The sequence below is a fragment of the Guillardia theta genome, assembly GCF_000315625.1.
Source record: "Guillardia theta CCMP2712 unplaced genomic scaffold GUITHscaffold_103, whole genome shotgun sequence".
NCBI lineage: Eukaryota > Cryptophyceae > Pyrenomonadales > Geminigeraceae > Guillardia > Guillardia theta.
In genome coordinates this window covers 40,799-61,248 of record NW_005434571.1, presented here as the reverse complement: position 1 = coordinate 61,248, position 20,450 = coordinate 40,799, and the positions used below count along the sequence as shown (strand labels likewise).

The following is a 20,450-nucleotide window of genomic DNA, read 5'->3' as shown; positions in this document are numbered from 1 at the left end:
ATAATCTCTTACCTTGCACTAGCTAGACGCGGGAACCTAACCACCTGATTGCGTGAAGCTGTCCCAATGCTATAGCAGCGACGATGGTGGTGGTGGCCTTGTGAAGGGAGGGAGGCAACACCTGTAAATGCATCTCCTCTGAACCACTCTCCATGGCCGAGTTTCCTCAGGTATGGCTCGACTATCTTGTTGCCAGCAGCCAGGGGAAGGGTCACCGACTGCAGGATTCTCTTGAAGCCGCGTGGACAAAGATCGCCTCGCAGAAACTGTTCGAAGTTCTGTGCTCACCTCACCCCTTCACTTGGTTTCTTTCCGCGAGGATATTCCGAGTGGCTCTGGTCCTGGTTGCTTTCCTGCTATTCTTCGCACCTCCCTTTGAATCTGCGCTATGGTCGTTTGGGAGCATCCAAGAAGCGGAAGGGCCCGCTCGCTACTTTCGCTTCACAGCAAGAAAGCTTCAGAATGGACTGGCAGGGCCTGCAATAACTTCTCCTGGGATACAATCCTTTGGGGTACTGAAAGGCAATTGCATGATTCCGATGCCAGGAGTCTCAAACGACCAGGAGCACTTTTATGTACAACGGGGGGCAAAAGCGTCCTTGACCCTGAGATCAGATTCGCTACTCTCTTTCAACGGCTTCTACTTGATCACCCCTAACATAAGTAGTGGCCTCCTCCCCGTTGAATTCACGCTTGAGTCGTCTAGTGATGGCGAGCACTGGAGAGTGTACGTGATGCCGTCCATGCTGTCCTTAGCTCGCGTCGCGACTGTCTCAGTGGGTGAAGACGTGCCCATGGAAGATTTCTCGAGGGGTTTTCCTCCGTGGCAGCCAAAACAACTGTATCAGATCGATTGGAACGCTATCACATGCCGGTGGCCTGCCTTCGCGAGCATCGTTGAGCGATTGTTGAAAGGGCTCGGGCTCTTGCTTGCTGTTGTATGCGCAAGTTGGGGCAAGTGTAAGTCGTCAGTGCAGGCAAGAGCGTTACCAAAGATAGCAATGATGTACGAGTGATGAGATTGTGCGCAGAGCGTGTGCTTGGGATACTTCCTTGCTGCCGTCGTTGGCATCTCTCAGTTCATCGTGAGGGTGAGCAGCTGCAACTTGAAGGCAGACTACGTTGTGCTGATCGAGAGCCTCACGGTACTGCTCAGCCGCGCTCCTCCTGCTCACCTGACTTTGTTTGCTGCAGATACTGTTCCTGTTTCCTTGTCCCCTCGTCTTCCACGAGTGCTTGGTGTTGGAGCTCGGGGCGGCATCATCATTACTCCTCCTCGTGGTCGAAGCTGCATTGAAATCAGACGGGGCATACATCAGAGCTGTGGAGTTGTTCTTCTTTCTTTTCCTAATAGCAGTCCGTGAATCTCACAGGGCTTCCTCCCGCAAGTCTGCCATGATGCACCAGGCCAAGCTCGACAAGGTCTGGGAGGACTTTCTATCCGAGGGAGAGGAATCAAGCTTGATGCTGCTGGAGGAAGTTGCACAGGCTTGTCACAGAAAAGCACGCAAGACGGCGAAGTTGCGGCAATTTCGTATGGCATACAATCCAGTAACCGAGGAGGATTCAAGGACAGACATGGATAGGATTCGAGCCCTCGAAACATTTGCTTCGTCGAGAAGATTTCGCACTCCCTCCAAGTTTGCAGCATCCGAGGCCTTCACCTCCTTTGCAAGTGTATCGCTTGCTGAAACCAAGGAAATCACGAACTTTGACCAACTGAACGCTCAGGGAGTGACGATGCAGAAACTGTTAGTCGACAAGTTGTTGGTCCTCGTTGAAAGACTGCAGACCGCTCACGGGTCTACAGCTCGTTTTGAAGAGACCCCTATGAAGAGCTTTGAAGCTAGCTGCGAAAAGATTCTTCGCAAATACCATGGAGATGTTGCAAGACATACGGATCTAGTGCGGCAGAGTATCATGTTCGATAGGATACAAGACATCGCAGATTGTCTGCAGACTCTGATGGAAGACAGAGAAGTGGTCATTGTGAGCCTGAAGAACAGACTCGCTGGGAGGGACAAGGTCAAAAACTTGGGACACGTCAGGGATGTGTGTCTCAAGGCACGGTTGATCACAGAGCAAACAAGGTTCTACGGCATTTGTGCATTTGTGTGTGAAATCCGTCTAGTCCTGACTTGTCTGCAATCTGCCGCCACCACGAGCATGTTGAAAGACTTGAAGGGGTACCGGAGAATGCATCAGGTGAACATATCCATCAGATGCTTGTTGTTTTGGTCGAGGCTTGATTGTTCCGCTTGGATCCGGAGACTGAAGCATCACAAGATCCATAAACTCTCGAGGGTCCTGGTTGAAACGCTTGCGGAGACGGGAAGGGAGGCCGGGTCCCTGAACTCACTCTTCCGATCTGCTGCTCACACCTTGACGGACGAAGAGAGACACAAGGACTTGTTGAGACAGAGATGCCTGTTTGCTGGGGATACCCTTGGAAAAAGACTCCAGGAGCTGCAGCATGCAGTGAAGAAGTCATCAGCATCCAGCGTGCTCTTCACTTCCATCCCTTGCACGCTAGCGATGCAGAAGACCTGGTTCAAGGCGCTGCTGATTATATGGGGTATCTTCTATGCAGTCCGCGGTTTCGGGGAAGGAGGATTATGGCAAACGTACATGCGCAAGCAAGTGTTTCAAGTCAGATCGGCAAGGATGATAGTTCTGCAACGAAGGCAGGACTCAGTTTCAGCAGGAGGGAACTATTCTCTTCAGCTGGGATGGATGTTGAACGGGTGTAAGACCTCCTCAGCGGTCCAAGGAGTGGAGGACGGGGATATCTTCTACTTTTCTTTCCCGAGTCTCGAATCAGCCAACGCATTCTACTTCATCACGGACAGTCGCTCCGGAACCGAGGGACGAGACCCTGTCCGTTTCCGGCTGGATGTCACCTCCGCATCGGGGAGCCCCTGGCAGCTGGCAAACACAAGCTGGACCCTCAAGTCCGGTACCAAATGTGATTGGGACCGTTACAATGCCGCCTGCATCCCCCGTTGGGATGAGACTTATCCCACTGACCTGCAACGAGGAGCTGAAAACGTCATCAGCCTTGTCACCCCTCTGTACATGGCTGCTGGCACCGTCTTCTTCCTCTTCCCCGTGGTCCTCGGGTGCTTCTCTGGCCCCATCGTGAGCATTCTTGGGAGGCCTCGCATGGGAGTTGTGTGCTTCTCCTTCGCCTTCTGGGGGACTGGTGTTCTAGGGATCGCTGCCGCGATCAGCAGTGCTGTGCATGGAGATTCTGCGGGGGTCGCCTTGTTGTTCTTCTTGCTAGGCTGGGGATCTTCGACCACAGGACTGTCTTTGGTATTTTGGGAGGAGAAATTTTTGCCGACAGTTCTCTTCAACGCTTGCATAACCGTGGTTGCTTCTATTTCATTTTACTTCATTACTTTGGGGGGAGGGAACTTTCAGTTTCCTATAACCGGATTGGTGTTGTTGGTGAGCTGGATGGCTGTGCAGTTGATGCGAAGACGAGCAATCCATCGAGCATGGCTGGGGATAGAAGACGACGTGAAGTATTATAACGAGGTGTGGCGAGCGCTGACGGCAGACCAAGGGACCATGGGGCAAGTGAAGAAGTTGAAGCAGATTGTCGCTTCCGGATCTGAGGCTTGGAGCAAGGGTGCCATATGCCAGTTGCAAAGGGGGGAGCCCGGGCATGGTATCTCATCTTTGCAACGACCCATGGGATATGACGCGGCGAGGATAACTTGTCTCGATCAGCTCTACAATCAGGCGATGCTGCTCGAGCTTCCCTTCCTGCGCAAGGTGAAGGAGCTGCTGAAGCGGTGGGGAGGGCTTGTGCAGGAGAAGGCGGGGGATGAGAGTGAGATCAGGTGGGTGAGGTATGAGGGGCAGGAGACGGCGGCTCTACACGGCTGGGCAAGGCTCAAGGGCTTCGATCGGTCGATTGAGAAGCTGCACAGGTCATACAAGGGGAAAGTGTGGAGGCTGCTCGACGTGGTGCGGCAATCAATGGTGTTCGAGAGCCTGGAAGAGATCGTGAGATGCTTAAAAGGGATCTGCGAGGACCAGGAGCTCGTCATCCTGCGAGTTAAGAATCGGTTCGATCCGGACTTCACGTCGCAGCAGTCAGGAGCATACCGAGACGTGTGTCTCAACGTCCGTCTTGACAACGAGGAGACTCATCGGCTGGGGGTCAACTTTCACGTGTGCGAGCTGCAGCTGTCGCTCAAGGACTACAAGAGCTGGGCCATGCACAGCAATGGGCACCAGCGATACGTGGCGTATCGAAACACGCGAGCGGAGTGAAGGTGTTTTCAGGTCCTGGGCCTTCGGAAGTGTTGAAGGTAGAACATAGTTTCGATCCGTTCCTCGCGTTTCATCTCTAACTTGCCAAGTTGTTAAAAACCGTCCGGCGAGTCAGGATCTTGAAGAACCACACAGTCACGGTCTTCCACTGCCCGGCCAAGTCTCAAGTCTCAGCGCCGCAGTAACTTTCCTCACACTCAGGCTGCGAGTCCGAGCTCAAAGAAAAAACTTGAGCAATCATCATTCAACTTCGGTGCCCAGAGCCACGGGCGGGTCGCTGTAGTAGGCCCCGGCCTGCCCACAGAAGATCGGCGAGCCTGACTTTCCTATCCGCCATGGCACAGAAACATAGAACTAGGCAGGCAGGTTCTCAAGCGTGTCCGATTTCAAGTGGAAACTAGCAGTTTATATAAGTTTACCAGAGTCTGTTGACCATCTTGCAAGAGATGAAACATGACGACCATAGAAATGTGTGCAGTATACACGGTTTTTATAGTTTTAAGTAATCAATTCCATAATATGACTGATCAGAATATTTTGTATGCAAGAGGGGTAATAGCTTTTATCTTCACGCTTTAATTCATGCTGTTAAACTTATTAAAAAGAATACCACCTCAAAAAGAATCTGTCCTGGAAACTACTGAATCAAACCTACACGCATCCTCCATTTCTACATCTGTACAGTCCGATGAATTCGATGTTGCCCTTTCAAGATCGCAATTCTTTAGCCAATCCATCGCCTCAAAATCATCAATCCACTCTGCTGGGTAGTTTCCAATGTTGAAATCTAACATCAGGTTTTTATGTGAGGAAACCGGAGAGACAGAGGGAGATTTCCCAAAAAAAGCATCAAAGGCCTCCTTGTCCAGTGGATCTTGTGACATCATTGTTTCACCACAGCTGGTTGTCCCGCTTGTCAAAGATCGCAGTGTTTCAGAGACGGTCACGATCTCCACTCGTGCTGGCTCCGGTCCACAAGTCTTCCTTGTGCAGGACAGAGGAAATCAGCCACAGCTGAAACAGTTGGCTGCTTCTTCCTGCTCAACAGCCCTGGCGGTGCTGATGCCACAACAAGCGTGGAGGGATTCGATGAGGGTGCGGGGGGCGGCACGGGTGTGGATTAAAAAGGGACTCATCTTATATATACTAATTGTGTAAAACTGTTTTTGAGAAGTTAAAATAAATTTTAAAAGGATTTGCCGTTAAGCTTTGCTCCTATCTGACAGCCGTATGTGTTACCCCTTGAAGGTACCCACCCTTTTGACTACGTACCCATCTGGATAGAGTTTTTTTGCTATAAAGGACCCCACCCGAATTCACCCAGACCCCATCGTTTCAGCAATGTCCCGCCATCTTTCTTGTGAGGCATGATCAAAAGGATGTATCGTACCCCCACCCCCCTTGACACCTGAAATCTGCTTCTCTTGTACCGAAAACGTACCTTGCCACCCCTACACCTGATAGGCCTCTCCGCAGAACGTTGTGGTCAGCATCAGTATCACAAGGGGTGAGACTAAGGTCAAAGTAGGGGGTAGATGTTTGTTTCGGACATGACTGTAGTGCCATGACAGTCAATCAGTTCTCAAGATCGCGTCGTTTTGAGTGCGTGTGACGTATATGGTCAGCAGGTAAGGTTAAATTAACGTAGCCACGTACAGTAGTACGTTGGTCTGTTGTCGCGTGACTGTGGGGGAAAGGTTGAACGACTAAGGGGTTTCAATCAGCAAGTCGCAAGAGGAAAGGACAGGAGTTTGTCTGTGCTTTGCCTTGCAGGCTGACAGTCATACTCGACACCGCTTGCTGTCACTAGAGGTCTTATGGAAGCGCTGAATTGCGTAGCGTAGGTACTAAAGTTTTACTTAACTTGGCTCTGAATTCAGACACTATTCAGGCTCTGAATAGTTTCCTATGTCACTATTCAGGGCCTGAATAGCGTTTGAATAGCTAAATCACAACGGTTCGACTTCTCGGTAAAAGCCGACGAGCGGCGCCCTGGCAGGGCGTTCCACACAGCGTACACATGGCGTGCGCAGCCTCGTCCGACTTCCTTCTCGTGTACCTCTGCCTCTCCATCTGACTGACAACATAACATCAACTATCATCCTGTCAGCATAGACTCATGCCAGCCTGCACACATGAGCTCACCCTCACTCTTTATCAGCTCTTGTTGCTCGCTGTTGAACATCTCTGAGACAGCAAGATTGTGTTGCTGAAAGCTTTCCTGTTGTGTATTCAACGAGGACAATGATAACGAATCCAAATGTAATGTTCAACGGTACATATGATTAACATACAGCATCTTTTCATAGTAACATGCATATGTTCACGAACAGGCAGAGGTAAAGAGGATATTCCAACGGGCTAACGTCACCGCTTCCTGTGCATGTGTCAAGCTATGCAGATTCCAGTGAGTTCATTTGTAGTCACCAAGGATTGGAGACATTAATCCTGAAGGGGACACAAATATCGTGAGCTTGAGCTTGAATTTAGGAAGTTCATGCAATAAAAGATTTCATACTGTACGTTTCATGTCGTTGATTTCCTGCATTGACAGCATCAGGGATATTGCATGAGCCGCTCATGCAATATCCCTGAAGCTACAATCTCATATGAGTGCAACGCAACCTTCGCATACGCATCAGATCTGCATTCTTTCTGCATAGCATGGCAACCGCATGAATGCATCGATGGAACAAGTGGTTGACAGTTCAAAAAAAGCAATGGTTGTGGTACAAATTGATAACCGGAATCTTTAGCTAGGATCATCTATGGATTTAACCTAGATCTTAACCCCTTTCTGAAGGTTAACTAAAGTGGGCACACTACGCAACGCTATTCAGAAGGACATCCATAAGACCTCTACTGTCTCCCTTCTGAAGATCAAATGATGAATCAACCATGCAAAAAAGACATGTTCGAAAACTTTTACGGAAAGTCTCCGACTGTCTCTCCAGTTTCATCAAGCTCGAATCTAATGTTGGATTTTAGCATGGCTGTGGAGGATTTGCAATGGACTTCAGACTCTCATCCCGAGGAAAATTCGCTGAAAAGAAATTGGGGACCAACATATTCCTAGAACCTGGCCGAACGTATGTTTATGTACATTAAACCCAACTGCATAGAAACCCCATCTTCATTTTCGTTCTAGTGATAAAAGGAAACTTTCATTAAGGCGGACAGGATTCCATCCTATTTTTGTCGGTGTGTTGTCTAACTGCGCACATAGGGCACAATTCAACAGAACAGGTGCGATTAGACTTGAGAGAGATTTCTCAAGTCATCGTGAAGTGTTGATATTGAGCAAAAATTTTCTATGGAGGTCCATTCGTCCATGATCTCAACAATACATAGTCCTTGCATGAAAAAGGGTTTAGGGTTTAGGGTTTAGACTTATACACAGTGGCAGACTGAATCCGACTCATTTAAACTTTCAAGTCGGACTCGCTGTACTATCGGTGGCATAGACAAACGCTGCTCTTGACGCAGTGCCAACCGCCGTTGAAAGAATCGGGGTGCTGGAACGTTCAACAGTTGAACTGTATAGCCTGCCTGACCGAAACCTGCCCATAGGTTTTGACATGGTGTCTGCACACTATTGACTCTTAGTAGTACTGAGCCCGGCGCGGCCCTCACTGACTCAGTGAGTCAGGGCGCGGCAGGCTCGGCCGCCGCGCCGCGCGGCCGCGCCGGTGCCCGGCCAGTGACTGCCCGTTCCGACACCCTGACCGGCGGCCGGTCGCGCCGGGCCTTGCCGCGCCAAGTTGCCAAGTTGGACGGCGCCCCGGGCCCGCAGCCATGATCCCGGCGATCACCGTCCCGGGGCCGTCACGGCGTCCGATCCGGGCCGTGGCACCGTCCGTCACGGACTCCGGTACGGTCCAAACCCGCCCCGCCGGCCACGGGCCGGGGCACCGGGCCGCCGCGGCACTGCTGGCTCCGTGACTGCCAGCGGTGGCAGGCCGGGCCGCCGCCCGGGTCCGGCCGCCCGGCGAGCCGGACAGTCCAGGAGTCCCGCGGCCGCGGCGGGCCGCGGGCGCCGCCGGCCGCCACTGGTGCTCCTCCGCTGGATGCCGCGCCGTACGGACTGAGATGCTGCATTGCGGTATCTGACACGTCACGTGAACGAGGCGAAAGGCTCTCAGTAGTTTTAGGAGATCACCGGGTTTACTCCGGCGGAGCTGCTAGCACGAAGTTTTTCGTAGAGTTTGAACAACCCGCCTCGTTGACTCAATTGGATTCAAACGTGGGCAGAATGTTTGTCTTATGATAACGACTTACAATCCGTTATGAGCTCAGGGCAGAAAACCTCCGGTCAGCGCTGGTGGTTCCCGGAGGTCATTACCGAGATGCAACGAAGGAAGAGCAGACGATCATGATACTTTTCGCTAATGTCCCTCCGGACCTCTGGCGGGTTCGTGTAACACGTATACGACTACCCCTAGATTGCAACATAAAAAGACGGGTTCTTTTATCGCAATGCTATCAAATAGAGTTAAACCTCAACGTTCGGCATCTGTATCGAACATTCTATGTTTAAATCTTTATAAATGAGGGTCACCAACTCATAAGCAAACAGAACGTGAAGCCGCTTGCTCCTCCACGTCCACACAGCACGAGGTCGCCCAAGCTCACAGAAGTGCTCGAGGTAGCCGGAAGAGGATGGCTGAGATCGCAGAGCCTCTCAGGAAGGAAGCGTTCGACTTCTTCTTTGGAGAATCTCCAAGCATCTCTCCTGTGTCTTCGAGCTTGAACCTGATGCTCGATTTCAACATCCAGGAGGAAGCTGCTGAGTGGGTTGACGAATTTGAGACAGTTGACTTCAAGAGACTGTCCATCACGGAGAAGCAGCAAACTAGGACGGTGAACGACCTGTTATCAACGCTTTGCTAGGATATCTTTAAGTTTTATTCGATGTTGTAAATAACCTTCGCCTCGCTACTGAGCATTTTGAGCGCACTCATGCATTCATCAACTAAACTTCTGTCTGTACATTGCATTCAATGGTTTCTTAAATACAAAAAATCACACGTCATTGGGCCTGGATTAGTGTTGCAACCTACGTGCAGGTAGATGACGCTTGTGTTATCCTCCTGTACTCTTCAACTCTTGTCCCCATGATTTCTATTGTAGCTGTAGTTGCAGAACAATATGCGATCACAATTGACGATCGTGTATCACTCTCCATTCTTGCTTGTGCAATACGCACACAACCGCACGCATCATCCTTGCATTTTCTGACATTGCGAAGTAATCTCTTTTGACAGAGATGAAAGACAACCCGATTGTATTGTCTTCCCAGGTCGTTATTTTCAGGCCTTTTCTTGATGTTGAGAGTCCATTACAAAGGACAAGGTCATTTTTTGTTCATTACACCATATATCAAACACCTTCTTCGTTTCCTTGACCTGACTGTCGTGCATGGGAATTCCCCATTGATGTCGTTTGATTGTGTGAAGCAAACTTCCAAAAATTTGGAAGCAGCCTATCAATTGCCCAAAGAATAAGACTCTTAACTCTCTTGAATTGACGTTCTGATATAATACCCGAGCCGCAAATCAGTGCATAAATCAACGAGGTTTAAATACTTCAAGTCAGATGAGTATTTTTTTCGCAATGGCCATTCGATATTTGATGCCGCTGTGAACTTGGGAGCAGAGTTCAGCACTTCATCAAGGAAATAAATAGGTCAGTCTTCTTTGCATTGGGAAACCCAACATCAGGCAGAGAAGGTTGCCGATCATTTTGAGATGGGTTCTACATCTTACAGTCTTCTTCAGGAAGCAACAGGATTTCATGTCAAGAAGCATTTTATTTTTACACAATCTCTTTCTGAAACTGATACAGGTACAGGCTTTCAGGGCAGGATCCAGACGATAACACCTGATCAACACCTTTGCATTAAGCATGCCGAACATACAAATATTTACAATCAGCCTTCAAAGACCAGTCAAGACACAATACAAACAATTTACAAAGATCGTTGAGAACTTCCGAGAGATTACATCAATCGGACTGCTTCGTCTCCTCCCAGTCCGAGGCATCCACCGAAAGGTCACTGGAGGACTCAGAGCAAAACTCGATGCTCGAAACGAAGTTTCCATGGGAGTTGATGGATCTACCCAAACTGTTCCTTGCATTGTCTGCAAAAAGGTAGGATCCTTCCATCACAAAATTTCCGAACCGATCTATGGAATCAGTTGCTTCAGCCTTCTCCAACGGGCTCGACAACGACGAACGCTCTTCGTAGGCCCAAGGCATCCTTCGGTTATCTCCTATTCTGGCTGTTGGAGATCTTGCTATTAGGTCCTCTACTGTCACGCTTTCCATGAAGTGAGAGTACAGGTGTGGAATGTCTGCAAAATCTATTATCTCGTCTTCAACCGTGATGATGCAGCTCTTCCTCCTCGCGGCTTTCATCTCCTTCTCGGGGACAAAATGATCAATGCTGTTTTTCCTCGATCGTTGTTTTGACATTGCTGTGTCAAAGCAATGATTTTCTATCAGTTGTTGATATGTTATTGTCGCAGCTGATCACTGCTGTGGGATCCTTTTGCGCTGTAGTCTGATCCGTACTTTCCCGCCTAATCCGCCTGCTTCTTCAATCCTTTCCCAAGTTTTCAGCGCTTCTGCGTTTTCTTCACTTGCGTTCAGTTCAAGACAAGTTTCTCGTCGTCTTCTTCTCTGGTTACAAGTCTGAGGGATCGATCATGATGTACAACTGACGCTCCAACAACCCAAGCAACTTGCAGCAACAGTACTCAAGGAGTCCCTCGCGCAATGCGGGGTAACCGGTGATCCGCAGTACTTGAATTGGGGTAGGGGTGATATTGCCCACTTCACCCTACTTGATGACGGCCACCAGTAATCTCTAATACCGTCGGTTCGCCGACCACCCCGACCGAGTCCTTAGCACCACCCCTTACCCCCACCACATCTATGCCATTACCCCCTAAAAACCCTTCATGTACCCAACTTTACTCCCAAGTTCCTCCTCCCCCACCCTCCACCCCTGTCCGCCAGCAAAAGGTCCCACAACCCATCTACCTACCCACCCTACTCACTTTTGCACCCATCAAAAGATTGACCACCCCTGTTTGCTCCTCACATATTATCGTCCTTTACGCTCTACTGGGTCACTACCCCTGGTTGACAGGGGCATATTGCCCCTGAATGATACCACCCCTCCCTTCTTCCAATCCCCTGTTCCAAAAACAGCTTCTCCCATCACTTTGTACTGCCCGGTACGCCTCAGTCGGAAGTCAACTGTACCACATAAATTAAGTTAACTTTGAGTAAAACTTCGGCCTATACTAGCATCACAGCTCAAAGTGATGCCTCGTACTGATCTTTAACTTAACTTTGAGTAAAGAAGAAGGCGAGGCTGGCCCACCGTCGCCGTCGGACCCTGAACGCGTCAGTGAGCTGGCCGCTGCCGGGCCTCGCCCGGCCGCCCGGCCCGGCCGCCGGCGGGGGCCCAGTGCCGCACTGGCGGTCTGGCAGTGCTTGTTACCTCAGAACCGCGCCATGGTGAAGGAAGAGAAAGAGAAGGGAGTTAGTTACGAGATGTCATAGTTGGCATGTCAAACTATGAAACAGAGCAGATAGAGCCGGAAGATTGAGTTGAGGTCTTCGCCGTATCTTGCACACTAGCAAGCCCGCAAGCTCGTGAGAAGGAAGAAGCAAGTGGATAACTGGTTCTATGAGCTGGCTCGAAAAGGACTGGGTGGGTCAGACAGGGTTGAAGTGGTGGAAGGAAAGGTTTCTGACGGCAAAGGATGAGCTGCTGAATGAGGTCGATGAATGTATTGAGCAAGACATCAAGGTACGGTTGGATGTCGCTGCCGTTCTGTGTTTACGGATTCTTGTGTCGTCTGGTGTTGATCTTGTTTCTTTGCTGTTCTCCTTTATGTGCTGATCGCCGGCACAGCTTCACAGCCTCACATGGATGCTGCAAGAGGTTGAGATCGCGAATCTGACAGTGTCCATGCTGTCGGAAGATCAGGATTGGTACAGAGACTACGTGGAAGAGCATGCCAAGAAGCGCAAGGAGAAGAATCCTCTCGATGATGATTACTGGTAACAAGTTTCCACTGCACAGCTGCATATCTCGTGATCAAACAAGAAACTTTCTCTATGTCACAAAGTTCGCTGTGTACGGTTTCACTGTTGTTTTGTTTACTGTGATACCTGCTAACATGCTTGTGCATGCTGGCACCCCGATCAGAATAGTCCTTGTCTGTTGTATTCATACCAAAACCTCAGCCTCCTGTCATTCTAACTGAACATGTCTACACGCCTTTGATCTCCTGGTGGCAGGAGCGAAGACGAGGAGCAGGAGGAAGAGGATGGGGTGGAGGATGGCGAAGCGAAGCATACGCAATCCTTCGCCTCCCAACGGTGGGAAGAGATGTTCTCCGACATGGGCAACGCGTTACAGCAAGTGCGAGCTCTGAGCTCCGATGTGGTGGAATGGATTCACGTTGGTGGGAGGAGGAGGATGGGCAAGCAAGTCTGGCACTGCTGGAGGGTTTTCTCCCGCTGCCGGAAGCTACACCAGCACAGCAGGAGGATACGGCTGATCGCGGGACTAGACATCTACCAGAGGCTGATGAAGGAGCCAAACTTTGGAGTAAAGAGGAAGATAATCTCTCCTGCGGCAAGAGATTTCTGGTACAGGCAGGTGGTTCCAAAAGTGCTGGCTAGCGTGACGGTCATGGAGAAAAGGAGCGTGCCATGTGTACACCCGAGCAGGATAGAGGTAAGATGATGAAACTTGCTCTGTGCTCGAATGTTGCTTCCTGCCTCCAAGTAGAGGGAGGATGCGATGAGGTTGGGTGAAATAGGAAGTGAACAAGGAGGAGGAGGAGGAAGAGGAGGAGGCACGGAGACGAGATGGAGAGGATACCCAAATTTCCTTCCCTCACCTCCCCTATCAAATTCGTCTGCCCCTTCTCCAACTTCCCTCTCTCTGTTTTCCTGATTTCATCTCCCAACAGGAAGTACTCGCATGCAAAGACGCGGTCACTCAAGCTCCCATACAACTCGTGGCGGAAGAGATCATCCGATACTTTAAGCTGAGCAGGGAAGAAATGCTCGTCCTGCCCTACCTGCTGGGATCCGGATGCTGCGACTACCATCATGGAGGGAAGTTCACGTTCGGGGCAGACCCCTGCTGCCATGCTGAGGCTATCGGAGATCTCAGAGACAAGCTCAGGGCGTTTGAGGAGAGCGGGTCGGGTATGGAGAGGAGGAAGGGGGACAAGGATGCGGATGGGGAGCGAGCATGGCGGCAGTTTGTGGATGAGGTAGAGCATAGGAGGAGGATGCTGGATGATGCTGTGGAGGCGACGCAAGAGTTCATAGACTGCAGGCAGCTGCAAGTGATCATCGACTACTGGTGAGTGAAGGATCCTTGTTGGCGGTAGACGATGCTGCTGTCGTGAGGGAATGGCCTTGAGCCTTTTGCTGGGGTAGAGAAAAGATGGGGAGGATGAAGACGATGACTGTGATGATGATTAAGAGTGGGGAGATGTTGGAAGGTTGGGGGAGGACGAGGACGAGGACGAGGAAGGGGACGAGGAAGGGGACGAGAACGAGGAAGGGGACGAGAACGAGGACAGACACAAGGACGAGGACGAGGACGAGGACGAGGATGAGGACGAGGACGAGGACGAGGACGAGGACAGGGATGGGGACGGGCAATTGAATGAATCCAAAAAGTTGTGAATGGCCGACAAGATGATAATCTTGTATCAGGTGCCCCGAGGATGATAAAAAACGATTCTCAGACGCAAAGGAATTCTCCCGCACATGTATGTTGAGACAGGGAGGAATGCCTCTCTCCTCCTCAAGCTATCATTCGAGCTCAACCTCCGGGCTCGAAACCTCTTCCCTATCAGGGCAAAGGTATTCCTCTCCCCTTCCTCCCCCTCCTGTTTGTGACCCTTCCCACTTTTTTTCCCTTGTTGCTTCAGCTCCTTCCTCACAGAATCCTCTCATTCTCCTCCTTCATCACCACCTCCACCACCTCCACCACCTCCGCCACCTCCGCCACCTCACCACCTCCTCCACCCAAACCACCTCCACCACCTCTACCACCTCCACCTCCTCCACCTCTACCTCCTCCACCTCCACCTCCCCCGCCCCAAACTCTCTCTCTCTCTCTCACACACACACAATCCTCCTCCTCCTCCTCCTCCTCCTCCTCGCTCTTCTCCATCTTGATACTGTTTCCCCCTCCTTACCCGTCGCATTCCCTTTACTTCTCGTTTTCAGCACGAGGGGTCGACGAGCATGAGCCCAGCAGGCAAGTTCCGCTCCCTCGTCTTGGTCCTCATTGGAGCCGTGCGACTATGGCGATCAACCCCCAAGGGGTTGCAGGCGTGGATGAAGGTGAACAAGGATCAAGAGGGAGCAGGAGCAGGAGCAGGAGCAGGAGCAGGAGCAGGAGCAGGAGCAGGAGCAGGAGCAGGAGCAGGAGCAGGAGGAATAGAGGGCAGAAGATGAGAACGGATCAAGGACAGGGAAGAACACAAGGAAAAGGATCAGAGCGGAAGATGTGGAATAATCGCAGAGATGGAGACGAAAACGAGAAAAGAGAGAGGAGGCGAGGAGCTGGTGCTGTTTCAAGTCAGCTTACAATCCAATCGAACAGCAGGGGTTGGAGGAGGAAGGGGAAATTAGTTTCTCTTTGCTGACGGAAACGTCTGAGCAGAAAAGATTTGCGGAGAGCGAGGACGCGTCGGAGACTTTGAACAGAAGTCAAGTAATGGTGGAGGAGAAGCTGGAGCTCGCCATCTCCAGAGAAAAGCTCGAGGACGTGGCGTTGCTGCAAGCGGAGCTGTCGAACGTGCGTGCCAGGATGAAGGTGAGAGGATGGAGAGAGAAGGAGGAAGAGGCTGACATGTCAACCACGATCCAGGAGGAAGAGAGCTTGAGGGATCGCCTGAGGGATCGCATGTACGAGCTCAGCTCAGCTGACCTCGGTCCGAAACCGCATCACCCGCTCAAGGTAGCGATCAAGGTAAGGCGAAGGAGATGGGTGGAGGTGTTAGGAAGATGAAGGCTGAGGACAGGCGGCCGCAAAGTCTCTTGTTCAAGAAGTCAAGTCTTATGTAAGAGAGCTGTTGAAGAGACTGCTGATAGCAAACTTTGTGCTTGTGTCCTTTGTCTCATCGCTCCTCTATGTTCTTCCCGTCCTCTGCTCTCTTGTGCTCCATGATATTGCCTCCCACAACACTGACTTTCGTTTCCTCCCTCACTTCCCCTCTACCTCCCAATCTCCTCCTCCATCCGTCTCCTTGTTTCCCGTCCTTCCCTTCCCCATTGCCTGTCATCTCCGACTTCCAATCTCTTCCTTCCTCTTGCTCTACTCCTTGTGAACTTATTCTTGCCAATGGGTGTCCCGTCCTCTCCAGATGCGCGACGGCCAGGAGAAGCAACTCAAGTGCGAACGATCACTGCCTCTCTCCTCCCCTCCCTCCTCCTTCTCTCACACGATTGGCAGGATTGCCGACTGGTTCTACTTCGACCAGTCCATGGACAGTGTCCGCCTCCTAGTGCAGGAGGTGAGAAACAGTTGTCTCCTCCCTCGTTGCTCAAACTACAACAGGCTCCCCCTGGAACCTTCTTGCTGAGATACTCCAAGGTATCTGTGCCCTCCCTCCCTCGCTTTGCTAGCATAGCAAGTGTAGCTGATGCCGCGGATCGTGTGATACACTTGGAACACATGACGTGAGGCCTTGGGGAGTGAACTAGACAGCAAGTGAGCTGTCAGGCTGTTCTGACAGGGATGTCAACTCCTGCAATCCCTACATCAACCATGGAGCACAAAATCCTTCCTCACAAACGCAGCATCTTGTGTCCAAGGGCTGATTGAACGAGCAGGAACCTGGCATCCTCGTTGCAAACTGGTCGATGGGGGTGGGGCAGCAGATGAAGGTAAGGACGCTGAGCTCCCTGCCGAGACTTTCCCGCTCACCCTCCCAAGTCTGCGAGGATCTACAGGCTGCAGCATCAAGTCTCGTCCTCCGAGCACGAGGCTCTTCACGACCGCAAGGGCAGTCGTGGGCAGTCGAGGTACTTGATGACGGGCACTGGAGGGATCAGCCAAGGTAGCGACGATACTGAGTGCGCAACTTGCTTGACAAGCTTGACACGCCGTACAGGGATCGATCGCCAGTCGTCATCCAGGATACCGTTAGGAAGGAAGGGTAGTCTACCGACGGCTGTCTTGTCCTCGCAGATCAGGAAGGAGGTCAGCGCAAGCATCCTTGCTCCTCCTCTGAGATCCCCTTCTGGTTTGCTCAGGACGCATTAGATCGGGGGAGGACGCCCAAGTCGGCCATGTCGACAGCCAAGAGGTGCAAGTAGCGCCTTGTTGGCTTGCTCGCTGACTGATCGACGCAGCATTGCCACACCCTTGCAGACTCGGTGAGAAGGGGAGGAGCAGCAGCTGTAAAAGAGCCTGACGCGCCCCCGTCCGCTGCTCTCAAGGTCGTCGACTATCCTAGAGAGCCACGTCAAGAAGTCGCTCATCACCAGGGACTGCTTTGCCTGGAGCAAGGTCTGCCAGCAAGGCAGCCGCTCCTCTCTTGCTCACAGCACGTCAGGATGCTACCTTGTTAGAATCCTACGAAAACCTGGGAAAGATGGTCTGCCGTCCCTTCCGACTCGCCTGCTCCTGGGCATCCCTCGCTTACTACCTGCTGTGCTGGCAGGTGTCAGCAGTTGTGAGCACCTTCCGGTACCCCGCAAAGAACACTGTTCCCCAGGTCAGGCGTTAACTGCCCTCGTTGAGGATGACTTTTGCTTCTGCATAGCTGGGAAAGCACTCAGGGTATCTCTGAAGTTAATCTGACTCGGAGGCTCAGTGCTGCCGGGCCCGGAGTCTGAGTGGTGCCGCAGTGCCGGGACTCTTTACTCCGATTGAATGCCAGTCCGGTAGCGGCCCGGGGGCGGGGCCCGGGGGCGGGCGGGCGGGCGGGGCCGTACTGAACCGTTCATCGCCGATGAACGGTAGTTCCGGGAACTGCCGCAAGGCCCCCCGCCCTCGCAGCCATTTTGGGAGGTCCCGGATCACGGTTGAGATCGGACCCTCAGCACAGTACCGCTCTTTACTCAAAGTTAAGTTAAAAAATCAGTTTCTAATTGTAGCAGTACAAGTAAACCCGGCCAGTTCGTCACATCCCCTCAAATTTCGAAAATGGAATCATCCGACAGAGTACCCCACCCCCCCTGATCAAACTTTGCCCAGTCTGTCATCCTCGGATCCTTGTACCTTGTCTATTTTAGCACGGCTGGTGAGTTTTTACCGGTCATTCCTTATCTTTACCCCTCACTGAGCCGCGTTATCTCTCACCACCCCACGTTTTCGTGCCCATTCTTGGGGTGCTACAGCAACCCGACCAGATTTTTTTTTACAAAAAAAGGTCTGAATGACAGGACCCACCCACCACCCTGTCACCGTGGGACAGGTATTGGCGTTCACTACTAAGTTACGGCCCTGTACTGATTCGCCGGGGGTGTGACCACCCCTCCTTTCATGACGGCTGGCTCATCCACCTTCAAATGGTCAGAGCCCCATCAATTCTACTTAGTACCCCTACCCTTCAGAATCGAGAGGGTGCGGTACTATTGATGGATAACAAGGGGATTCGGTGGGGTCACCGGTGGTTGACGAATAGATAAGATCAAACGAGGTGTTGTGTAGATTCAAGATAATCCAGGGGGGCGTGAAGGTCATGTAGGGTGGGTGGCAAACGCCGCTGAATCGCAGTACGGCCCAGTGGGTGGGGTAGGTGGTTGACTAGTTCAACGCTCTCCTTCCTGTGGAGGGTGGGTAGTGTAGAAAGTGGCTCGCATGTGGGAGACAGACCCGTGAAAAACGTGAGTAAAAGGTGGGTAGTTTAGATTGAGCAGAAGATACTGGTAGTACCGGTACAGATGCAAGTGAAAAGGTTGAGAAAGAGCAGAAGATAAGGATCGAGGGGGTAGGGTCATCAAGGTCACTAAAAGGAGGAGTTACCAGATAAACATCCCTGGGTAGGGTCATAGGTAATATTCAGAGGGATGTGAGTGAATGTTGCTTTGGTGGTAAGTTTCCATGAGGGGTGGGGTGTGAAAGGAACCGGTTGATGGGCAACCGGTATGCAGAGGACATGAAAAATCTGTCTCAATTGATGGGATTTTAGTGGGTACGAGATGGACAAGATGAAACACAGGAGGTAGGGGTACAATATTTGGGGGACCGTCCCCTCGATGGTACTTCCATGCATCAGGTGGGTAGGGGTCACGGGTTTCCATTAAAACCATTTATTGCCAAAAAAAAATTGACCATCAGGACCCCCTCAAATCTTCTCATCATTTGGACCCCAGCGTTCTCCCTTTGACCCCACCCTACAAGGGTCACGACCCCAGATTCCACAACTGGACCCCTTTCGATCCTGCAGAGTACCCCCCTTCTTAAGTGGGGAATTGGATTCCTTTCCAACGTGATTCCAAAGAGGGGGTCAAGGTGTGGTTGTTGCCCACCCCTACCCCCCTTCCCTGACGTTGTCCATTGCATCTCTCCATTTCCTGGGGAGCTGATCTCTACACTACATCCCACCCCTGCTCTGATCGAAGTACCCCACCTATGTTCCAAGTTAGTAGCTTCATACCCACCCCCCGCACGAACCAGTCCCGAACCATATTTGTACCAGAAAAGAGAGATGAACTACCCTACCCATGTAGATTTGGTTGACCCACCCCGAGGAATCCTTTCTGGGGAGGTGGGGTGGCCTTTCTTGCCCACTACATCTTTCACCTTCCTGCTGCTTCCTCCCACAGGCTCGTTCCCTAGCACCTGCTCCTTGCTTCTCGTTCCTACCTACCTTCACTCCTCTCCCCGTCCTCTCCTCTACAGCCTCTCTGCTCCTCTCCCTTTCCATACACTCTCAGCTCTTTCTACATCGAAATGCTCGTGTCCAACCTGCCATCAATCGACGCCCATCACACCAAGTTGATGTTGCCTAACATCAGGATCTTTGTATCGTCAGTGAATGAAGCTCGCACAGAGTCTGCTTCCTCCTTTGAAGACGACTGCTCTTGCCGCTCAGTAACGGAGATCGAAGCTTCCTCCTCTCCCCTTGAAACTGGCTCACCCAATTCCGAAGACGACATGGGTCACATCCAATTAGCCATGGACGAAACCGCATCTTTCCTGCACAAGAGATTTCAAGACGTTCACAACACAAAGCTGCCAACCTTCCAGAGGTTTTCCATGGCTTTGAAAGATTCTTCACTTCTGTTCCCTCAGAGCTTCGTGCCAAAAGGATTCGTGTTTGACTGCGAAGTTTCACCCAAGGCCTGTCCACGATCAAGCTTGATCGATCAGTTCCTGGGCAAGAGAAAAGCTGACGAGCTGTGGGATGAGCTCAGCCAGAAGAAGATGAAGAAGAACTCTGAGGAAGACTGCCTGAATGACCAATCCCTTTTCGACGAAGCGCTCAACCATCTCGAGGAAAGCATCGTGGAAGAGAAGAAGACTGCCAAGTCACCAGAAGACGTTCCTGCAGTCAGGGCGGACATCTGCAGTGGTGTCGCTCTCTTGGCTCAGATTGCAGCAGCACAAGAGTATCAGATGGCTGCCATCCAATCCAACGCGTTCAGGAGTGCCAGGGATGCCTTGCTTGCCGGGAATACCGACGGTGTGCAAAACCGGTCGTTCATGCAAGACGAAGACAAGGGTGGCGATGGTACAGTGAGGGTCTCCAAGAAGTCAAAGAAGGGAAGGAGGCATCATTCGAGGGACTCTGTCACTATTCTTCAGGTATTGACTCCTTTGTTACACTTGGATTTGTAGCTTATTCACTTCAAACAGAAATGGCTATTTGCAAATTTCCGCAATCCGTTCCCCAATTTGTTGGAGAAGCAGCAGCTCGCAAACGTGAGAAGATATATCGAACAAATCCGAAAGCTGACCCATACCTCTCAGGCTACTGGTCTCTCGGTTGAACAGATCGTTCATTGGTTCAACAACGCGAGGAAAAGAATTTGCAGCCGTGTCAAGGTCAAGTAAATGGGATCTTACCGTGAATGTAGATTATAAAGGTCGATGTATGTGATGTTCAATTAAAACGGCTACAAGAATACGTGAAGTCATACACGATTGTGCATCGGATGAT

The 20,450-nt window shown here is 51.3% G+C and overlaps 6 protein-coding genes across 6 annotated transcripts; 5 read left to right on the top strand and 1 right to left on the bottom strand.

Annotated features, from left to right (window-relative positions):
• Window positions 1-152: 152 nt before the first annotated feature.
• On the top strand, window positions 153-3,586 carry GUITHDRAFT_145446 (hypothetical protein; the record flags this gene model as incomplete). The annotated part of the gene is made up of 6 exons (XM_005823738.1): window positions 153-938; window positions 1,032-1,145; window positions 1,195-1,239; window positions 1,489-3,450; window positions 3,472-3,540; window positions 3,569-3,586. The coding sequence occupies 6 exons, from the start codon at window positions 153-155 to the stop codon at window positions 3,584-3,586; spliced, it is 2,994 nt and encodes a 997-aa protein (XP_005823795.1).
• Window positions 3,587-3,750: 164 nt separating this feature from the next.
• GUITHDRAFT_155121 (hypothetical protein) lies at window positions 3,751-4,393 on the top strand (the record flags this gene model as incomplete). Its single annotated transcript, XM_005823737.1, has 1 exon — window positions 3,751-4,393. The coding sequence occupies one exon, from the start codon at window positions 3,751-3,753 to the stop codon at window positions 4,282-4,284; it is 534 nt and encodes a 177-aa protein (XP_005823794.1). The 3' UTR covers window positions 4,285-4,393.
• A 4,550-nt stretch (window positions 4,394-8,943) lies between these two features.
• GUITHDRAFT_116981 (hypothetical protein) lies at window positions 8,944-9,174 on the top strand (the record flags this gene model as incomplete). Its single annotated transcript, XM_005823736.1, has 1 exon — window positions 8,944-9,174. One exon carries the CDS (start codon window positions 8,944-8,946, stop codon window positions 9,172-9,174), a length of 231 nt encoding a protein of 76 aa, XP_005823793.1.
• Window positions 9,175-10,287: 1,113 nt separating this feature from the next.
• Window positions 10,288-10,758, bottom strand: GUITHDRAFT_145445 (hypothetical protein; the record flags this gene model as incomplete). The annotated part of the gene is made up of 1 exon (XM_005823735.1): window positions 10,288-10,758. The coding sequence occupies one exon, from the start codon at window positions 10,756-10,758 to the stop codon at window positions 10,288-10,290; it is 471 nt and encodes a 156-aa protein (XP_005823792.1).
• A 1,225-nt stretch (window positions 10,759-11,983) lies between these two features.
• GUITHDRAFT_116979 (hypothetical protein) lies at window positions 11,984-17,132 on the top strand (the record flags this gene model as incomplete). Its single annotated transcript, XM_005823734.1, has 21 exons — window positions 11,984-12,106; window positions 12,212-12,360; window positions 12,601-13,042; window positions 13,281-13,681; window positions 13,824-14,006; window positions 14,073-14,190; window positions 14,560-14,676; window positions 14,999-15,151; window positions 15,206-15,269; window positions 15,308-15,398; window positions 15,791-15,851; window positions 15,896-15,931; window positions 16,171-16,224; window positions 16,274-16,397; window positions 16,452-16,540; window positions 16,594-16,646; window positions 16,693-16,716; window positions 16,780-16,849; window positions 16,896-16,937; window positions 17,004-17,057; window positions 17,106-17,132. The coding sequence occupies 21 exons, from the start codon at window positions 11,984-11,986 to the stop codon at window positions 17,130-17,132; spliced, it is 2,475 nt and encodes an 824-aa protein (XP_005823791.1).
• Window positions 17,133-19,240: 2,108 nt separating this feature from the next.
• On the top strand, window positions 19,241-20,344 carry GUITHDRAFT_145443 (hypothetical protein; the record flags this gene model as incomplete). Its single annotated transcript, XM_005823733.1, has 3 exons — window positions 19,241-20,095; window positions 20,129-20,212; window positions 20,261-20,344. The coding sequence occupies 3 exons, from the start codon at window positions 19,241-19,243 to the stop codon at window positions 20,342-20,344; spliced, it is 1,023 nt and encodes a 340-aa protein (XP_005823790.1).
• Window positions 20,345-20,450: the final 106 nt, after the last annotated feature.